Source organism: Lepisosteus oculatus, chromosome 9 (genome assembly GCF_040954835.1).
Source record: "Lepisosteus oculatus isolate fLepOcu1 chromosome 9, fLepOcu1.hap2, whole genome shotgun sequence".
Taxonomy (NCBI): domain Eukaryota; kingdom Metazoa; phylum Chordata; class Actinopteri; order Semionotiformes; family Lepisosteidae; genus Lepisosteus; species Lepisosteus oculatus.
In genome coordinates this window covers 614,617-622,747 of record NC_090704.1, presented here as the reverse complement: position 1 = coordinate 622,747, position 8,131 = coordinate 614,617, and the positions used below count along the sequence as shown (strand labels likewise).

Sequence of the window (8,131 nt, the reverse complement as noted above, 5' to 3'; positions counted from 1 at the left end):
ACTTAGTGGTCATAGACCTGAGAGAATATTTATGTAATACAAAGTCGCAGGAGAGCCAGGCAAGCCACTGGTGCAGGGTGGAGTCCAGCGTGGACAGAAGACTTGCCCATCTCAGGGCACACAGACACACACAGACACACACAGACACACACACCAGGGCCAGTGAACCTACCAGTATGTCTTTGAACCGTGGGAGGAAACCGGCGTTGAGCAATGCACCATCGTGCTGCCCTTAAATGGAAATAGAAAGCTTTGAAGTAAAGGTTTCAGATTCAGGTGAGTTTCTTGTTTGAGATTGCTGACCTCTTTATGATTTCTTATCTATTGCACATCTCCAGTCAATTTTTACACGTCTGTATTGTTTACATTCAAACTGTCTACATGTTTACTTGCACATTGTCTACTGTTTGTTTGTACATTGTCTTGATGCACTGTTTGCACTTTGTTTGTTTTTTACACTTGTTTTTACAATCGAGAGACTTTCTGTAAGTAAGAATTCCATTGTACCAGTACCGGTTACATATGGCAATAAAGTTCAAGTTCAAGTTCTTTCAGAAGCAGCTCAGCGTCAGGAAAACATCATCGGTATAACCAAGACTGTGCACAACTTCTCTGGCTCATAGACCATGAAGAGAACTAACAAAAACATTACTTTAAACTTTATATAATTTACTGTAACACTCAATACACAGATTTCTCTGAGGTTCTCATGACAGATGACACTTTTGTGGTGTCTGACATCATAATGGGGAACTGAATTGCAGGAAAGATACAGTATCACCAGGTGCTTTCCCCTGAGTGCTTTATAAGAAGTGTTTATCAGATTCTCTTCAAACCTGTGATTCATTAATCATGGAGATCCTTGAACAGCCTTTCTTCCACAATTGGCTGAATGGCTGTTTTACGCACTGTTTTACGCACTATGTGCTCAACAACAATCTTGTGAACACAAGCCAGTAGACTTCTTATCCCAGAGGTTATAATTGAATTTAATAAGTCACTAAGACATTTTTGTACTTATGGCACCTTTGAATTACTCATAAACACCACATCAACTTAAACAGTTAAGACCTAAGTAACATGACAAGTTGGCTCTTTAAATAGATTTCACAAGGGACAACAACACCCAAGGACTGAATGCTTGGTTAATGGTCAGCCTCCTGACTCGAACCCGTCAGACTGGGTGGATCAAGGGGCAGCTGCAAGGTGGAGATAAGGTGGAGGAGGGACGCTTGAGATGAATGTGAAGGGAGGTGTTCGAGTTCAGTATATGCATCTAATTTCATAATGGTGGCATACAGGTACAGCTGTACGAGATTGACTTCTTGTTGTTATCCCTTTCGAACTTCAGTTAAATAATTTCCATTTAACCCACCAAGATTTGTCTAAAACCAAATCTAGCAAAAACTCCAGTCTGGGTGACTAGGGTGAATAATGTAATGAAAATTGTGGTGGTGTAAAAATGTATTTCATCACTTTATTGAGAGACTTGCTGGACTGATTAGAGCTGCTCTGTCACATTTACTGGTAATACCTGGCCATTTTTTCACAGCACATCTCTTCCCCATAGTGCTGGGAACTTTACTGAACATCTTCCTGTGCCTGACATATGTTCAGGAACACTGTTTGTGTAGGGAATGTACACAAAGATTTTTAGATTTTTGGCTCCATTGCCAAAATAGTCCAGCAGCTTCCTGACTCTTTAAAATAAGAGCAACATTTTTTCCATTTCTAACCTCTTAGCTTTTTCAATGCCAAGATCAAATTAAAAGCTTATCGAGTTTAGGAAAGCACTTTATAAGCCAAGGCTTTTACCTTGATTAGAGGAATCTTTTTTGGGAATTAATATAATTAACATGTAGCTTTTGTGAATCTCTCCTGATCTGTAATATTACCTTATACAAAAAATATTATTAAAATATTAAAAATCCTCAAAAATCAAAGTGGATCCCATTATCCCACAATCCTGTGTAATAAAGACAAACATCCTACGTTCAGTCCTGAAGCTTCTTGTAGCTCAGCACTAGCCATATTTCAATGTGCATTTTGATGACACGCATGTCACACTTAAAATGAACACACTCAGAATGTGATCTGCTAAGTGAATTTGCACATTAACTATGAGGAATGAACCAGGGAGGCAGCTCCAACAGTGAAGCTGGAGGAGGGAGAGGTGTGAGCAAAGATGCACACAGAGCTGTGGGCAGTGGGTGTTTAGACATTAGAGTGGAAGTGCAGAATTATAACTGGACTTCCTGAACTTCTGTTAATTAATACCATTAGGCAATATGAAAAACAAGAAGAAATAACATTTATTCAGCCAATGTTTTTCACCATGAGCCTAGGGGAATTTTTCAGATAAAATTCAAAGGAAATGCTTGTGAAACATTTTATTGCATCTGAAAAATTTAACTTCAGAAAGAGGCAGAAAACATTGCCAAACCAGAGTGGAGAACAACTGTATATAACATTTTAACACTATGGCAGAAACCCAAGTAAAAGATGGCCAACAAAGTGAGCTGAGAGGCTTTGGTGAGCTCAAAAGCACATGGCACTCCATAACTCAGGCCAGAGGAGATGGGAGCAATTTGTACCATAGCTTTTTATCCAAACAAAAATCTCTGCACGTTGTTGTCCTGTAAACGTGTAAAACAATAAATATACTTCCAAAGTTCTAAAGTGCAAGGCAATTATTTCACATTTTCAAACATTTCTATCAGTTTTCATTATCTGTGCTCATTATCCCACAGTCATGTTAAGGCAAAGTCCACACCACAGGATCTGACCAGAGGTCATCACTGTGTCTTGTAGCATTAAGTGAACTAGAGAGCTTGTGACTAAGGACATTGATCATCACAGGGAAAAGCCCTCTGCACTGCTAGTTCCTGGAGGAACTGGGGTAAAGTACGTCACTCAAGGTACTTACAGCATTTAGTCTGGTTTTATCAAGCAAGGCAATTCAGATCATCATAGTATCTTACAAATGCCCAAGTGATGCACCACATTTTCTCTTTCAGATGGTGGAGTTTAGTGAGGGGTTGGTGGCATCTTGGTCAAACAGCAATTTTAATAAGAATCCATTACTATAATCATTTAATGCCTAGATCTGAATAACATTTGAACTCCTGAGAATTTGTTCTTTAGCTTTCCAGTAGCTAAAATGCCTGACATGTGAAACCGATAACACATATGGGCTGAGATCTTATCATCAATGTTCAGTTTGTATGTAATAAATGTGTAGATGTTGCCTCTGCCTGTGTCCACAATGCCTATGCTCACTGTCCATGCAACACTGGTTTATTTTTCTTAACAAGCTTAATGCACTTAGAGAGAAAAAACATCTATTTAACACACAAACCAACAGGGTAAACAAGTGCAAAAACAGTGCAATGCATGCAATTCTAAAAATACTATCCATAAAATAAACCAGTCATATTCACCTCACTTGAAGAAGATTGTACTTTTCTAAATCAACAAAAAAAAAGTGATCCTTAACACATCCTGACCAACACCAGCATATTGTCCAAATAATAACAGAGAACAGGTTACCACCCTCATCTCAACAGATGAGAAACCAGGATTTTCAACTGTAATGAATAACAAATATAACAACCATATAACAATCGTGCTAATTTCTATGAGTGAACACATATATCGCCTTCCCTAAATTATACTGGAGAAGAGTGGATCTTCTCACAGATGCTCTACAGAAAGGCTGGTCTTTCCACCCTCATCTCTGCAGTAACAAACTCTGCTGCTCCTTCCAGCTGGGGGCAGAAGACAGGATACACAGGCAATTTCAGACTGCAGTAAAATGGGTACAGGCACTCGAGCGCGTGTGCGTCATAGAAGGCCAGGATCCCGCTGTCACAGTCCAGGAACAGGCCGATCCTCTCCGGAGCCCTGCTGGCGCCGAAGGAGAAGGCCAGCCAGTCGTGCTGGGCGCAGAACTGCCGCCGGCTCCCGCTGTAAGACAGAGCCCAGGACTTGTCGTCGCTCCCTGGCCAGCAGCCTGGCGGGTCCCTCGTGATGCTCCTGTAGGTGATGCCCAGGGCCCAGGAGGGCAGGTCCCTCACGGTGACCTCCCAGTAGTGCACGCCCCGGCTGAACGCCGCCGTGCCGAGCACGCAGTAGGAGCCCCTGAAGCGCTCCGTGTTGAGCCCCTCTGTGTGCTTTTCGCGGGTGGCGCAGACGGCAGTGTAGTCCTTGCTGATCTTCAAGTGCGGGTGCGCCGTCCTCGGGTCAAGCTTTATTTCTTCAGCTAGAAAACCAAGAGGAAATTTACACACAACTAAACTAAACATTTTGATATCCTTGAATTAATAAATAAAAAACAGCTGTCCAGCACTAGAATCGTCCTGCAGGGGATTCTGAGCACATTGTGTGAGGCAGCAGTCAGGGAGAATTGTGTGTTTGTGTAGTTAACCCACATGTTGCTGCTCAGGGTATCTACACAATATTGTGCCCTTGAAGCACTAACTCCGTATGGTTAATCATTTAACCGTATAGTTAATCACTCCATAAATGTTCATCATTTTTAAAAAAAGGAGGTATGAAGGCAAATGGAGCTGTTTCACAGATGATTGGAGGGATACCCAATTGTAATCTCACTTCTGCTTTCTTGCACAGAAATATCACGCCTGCTGAGGCCCCCTCCCCTCAACGCTCCCTCCACCCCATCTTCATCCCTGCCGCTGGCTCCCTGGTTCATTCCTTGCAAGTGAGGGCAGTCTCGGCCTTACAACCAGGGCTGTCACATCCTCAGCCAGGCGGGCAGATGCCAAACACTAAAATACTAAGCGTGCTTTCTTTTATACACTCGTTGTGTTAACGGTCTCTGTCCAAGCTGCTAAAACACAGGGTGGAGGAGTTACCTGCAAATGCTTTCTGTAGAGCCATGAACAGAGGTGTCTGTCTTTTTGATGCTGTGGAGGGAATGCCAACAGACTCCATTGTCTCCTGGATTTTTGAGGAACAAAATTCCCTCTGATAGAGGTCATTCCTTCAAAAGACAAACATATTATGTGTGCACCATCAGATAAATGTGCTATGGGACACCTTACATGTGAAACAGGAGAAAATGGAATTAAACCTCAAACTTCCACATAGTCCTTTCCATGCAGTTTAATCTTCAGAACGCACCAGTCTTTGCAGAAGACTGAAGTTCCCGGATGGCTTCATCATTACTCTTTTATTTTAAATGCACCAGCTCAAAAATGGGTGAAAGTATTTAAAAAACAAACAACTTACCAATCAGCATTTTTCAAAAGCTGTAAGACACAACAAAACATGGTTAGGTAAGGCAAAGTTTGAGTCAAGACTTGCTTGCTGATATATGAAATAGTAATTGCACAAGGACTCTGAAACTGTAATTAACAAAAACATGGAAATGTATTTTTATGTAATCTAATTCAGATAAATTTAGAGCATGTATATACCAATATACTGTATACGTCCCGGGGACTTCCTGCTGAAATGTGTCTGATGGTGTGTGCTGGTGCCTGATCGATACTGGACGTTCTCCCCAGAGACAGCAGACTTACCTTCAGGAGTGTCACAGGGTCTTGGACAACCAAGGCTTTTTCTAAAGCAGCTCCAGCCTCCTGCAGTTGTCCCTGGAACACCTTCAGCTTCTCCACTCGGTATTTTATCCTCCTGCTTTCCTGCACCATTTCCACAGAAAACCTCTTCCGCCAGGCCTCTTCCTCGATGTCGAGCAGCAGCTTGATCTTGCTCAGGAAGCCGGTGTATCCCTGCTGCTGCTTTTTAATATTCTCCTGCCCAGGGGAAGAAACAGACTGAGTAACAGATACTGTCATCTCTGCTATGAGGTAAAATCCCATTCACGTGACAAACCATTTCCATCTTCATGCAGGAACATGAAGGAACACAATTTAAAAACAAAAGAACAGGTAAGGTAATAAAACAGCAGCAACAATAACAGATCTGAATCTGAATGTAAAAACAAAGAAAATAATTAATACCTCTGTGAGAGATGCGACTTCTTCCAGTTTTAACAGACAGGCTCCAATTTCAGACAGGCTTTCTTCGACATTTTCTAGTTTGGCTAGACATCCCTCCTAGAAATAAAAAAAAAATGGAAAAATAAAGTTATTTTCCTCTTGTTGTTCAGCTCTTCTTTCTCTTTCTTTGGCGACCACTTCTTCACCGCTCGTGTTGATGAAACATGCTTGTTCCCTTCACATCATTGCAGGAGTGTTAGTTATCACTTCCTAGCAGGCAGGGCAGCTCACCAGGTGGGCCCCGATGCAGTGAAGAGCAGTTCCTGTTGCTACTTGCAAACCCTGAGCTGCACTGAGCTCTTGCCTGCAGCTGTGCACACAGGCCCTCAGCTACAGCACACAGCAGCCACACTGCGTGGGCTACCTTTAATAGGACATGCCAAACCTGTACATCATCGACTGCACACAGGCTATATCGATATCGGTGGCCTGTTTGATTTGACCCTGATCCTATCTTCCTGGCCGCACAGAGGAGGATGTCCGAATGCCCCGACACACCAAGGCGCTGTGAAGTGTGCTGGAGCTGGACATGCTGAGGGGAGTTTGTGCAGGAAGAGTGGGTCTGGAGCAGGTTCCAACTCTGGACCTCAGGGATAAATCAGCAGCAGTTTTAGGGATGAAGGGATCTCGGGGCGGAGCGGAGCGGTGTAAATTTTTCATTTGTAAAGAAATGCATAGTTTTAAAAATTAAACATTTGGTAAACCTTAGTCCTACTAACTCTGTCATGCACGAGGTGATTTAGTGCTTATGCACATCAAAGTCACGCCAGGGCGTCATGATCGGCGAAGAACAAAAACCATTTAACTGACATCTGTAAACTTGCTTAAAAAAACAAACATGCATGCATACAGCATGCATCGTAAAGTGATGTCTATTTTTATGCTCAGAATAAATAGACCCGTGAGTAGCTAACGGACTTTCAAACACATTCCTGTGCAGCAGCAGACATTGTGATAACGGCGTCTCAGTGCCAGAGCTGCCTGATAAGAGTCAAGTCTCCGGAGTACCAGCGCCTCGCTGCAGGTTGCAACACAAACTCGCAGTGAACCGCAGGACCTGTCAGGACCGCACCTCGTTTAACGGGACCTCGGAAAGTTACTTGTTTTACAGAAATATTTGCGTGCAATCATGTCCAAGTTATTTAACCAGGAAACCTAACACCCTACCCCGGCTGCACTACTTTAATATACTAATCGGGGCGCCGGGAAGTACAGGAGACGCGCATCTCTAGAGAGATGCACGAAGTTATCAACCCCCAGGAGTTGCGTCTGGAGTTCAAGCAATCCGCGGCAGGTGTACGGTGTGCTCACGCCAAATGCAAAAGCAGACGGGGCGAGTGGCGCGGCTGATCGCTTACTTTCACAACGTGCGCCGCCTCCGAGAGCTTCACCACGTCGTGCCCGCCCAGGTGCCGAGACTCCCCGGGCAGCATGCAGTAGGCGCACAGCGGGGTCCCGTCCGTCGCGCAGAACAGCTCCAGGTCCTTGCCGTGCTCCTCGCACAGCCGGCCGGTGTCCCGGGTGGGCCTCACCAGCACATGCTGGCGGAAAAACTCGTTTTCCGAGTGGGGCATGACGTGCAGGGCGCAGTAGGACTCCCCGCAGGTGACGCAGCTCCTCTCGGCCGGCGGCCGCTGCCGGCCCTTGCACACGCTGCAGGGGACGTCGCCCGGCCGGGCCACAGAGCACTTCTGCACGATGTTGCGCAGGGCCACGTTTTTCCTCAGCTCGATCGTGGCCTCGCAGGGGGCGAGGCACAGGGGGCAGGGGTAGTACGCCCTCCTCCGCTTGGCGCTGTCCGGGGGCACGGCGGCGGAGCGCCTCAGCTGCTGCACGCAGGCCTCGCAGTAGTTGTGCCCGCAGGGCAGGGTCACCGGCTCCACGAAGACGTCGCGGCACACGGCGCAGAGGAGCTCTTCCTGCAGGCTGGCCGGCTCCATGTCTCTGCCCGGTCTGTTCCGCCGCTGAGCTGCAGCAGAAGTACTTGCACGGAGCAGCCAATCAGCGAGCTCCATAAGAGCCCCCCAAAAACTGTTTCCTAGGCGACGCCGCCTTTTCGCCCAGTCCCGCTGCCTGACGTTTATTTATAGCCAACGGACTTTTTAAAG

The 8,131-nt window shown here is 45.3% G+C and overlaps 1 protein-coding gene across 1 annotated transcript; it reads right to left on the bottom strand.

The window, feature by feature from the left end:
- Window positions 1-2,375: 2,375 nt before the first annotated feature.
- Window positions 2,376-8,038, bottom strand: btr32 (bloodthirsty-related gene family, member 32). Its single transcript, XM_015355339.2, has 6 exons — window positions 7,382-8,038; window positions 5,985-6,080; window positions 5,544-5,777; window positions 5,251-5,270; window positions 4,875-5,002; window positions 2,376-4,261 (listed from the first exon to the last, which is right to left on the bottom strand). Exons 1-6 carry the CDS (start codon window positions 8,036-8,038, stop codon window positions 3,705-3,707), a joined length of 1,692 nt encoding a protein of 563 aa, XP_015210825.1. The 3' UTR covers window positions 2,376-3,704.
- Between the last annotated feature and the right edge of the window lie 93 nt (window positions 8,039-8,131).

Coding starts and splice junctions, on each gene's coding strand:
- btr32 (XM_015355339.2), bottom strand. CDS start 8,038: ATGGAGCTCGCTGATTGGCTGCTCCGTGCAAGTACTTCTGCTGCAGCT. Junction 5,271..5,543: donor ACCCTGTGACACTCCTGAAG/GTAAGTCTGCTG, acceptor TGTGTCTTACAG/CTTTTGAAAAATGCTGATTG. Junction 5,003..5,250: donor CTTTTGAAAAATGCTGATTG/GTAAGTTGTTTG, acceptor TGTCTTTTGAAG/GAATGACCTCTATCAGAGGG.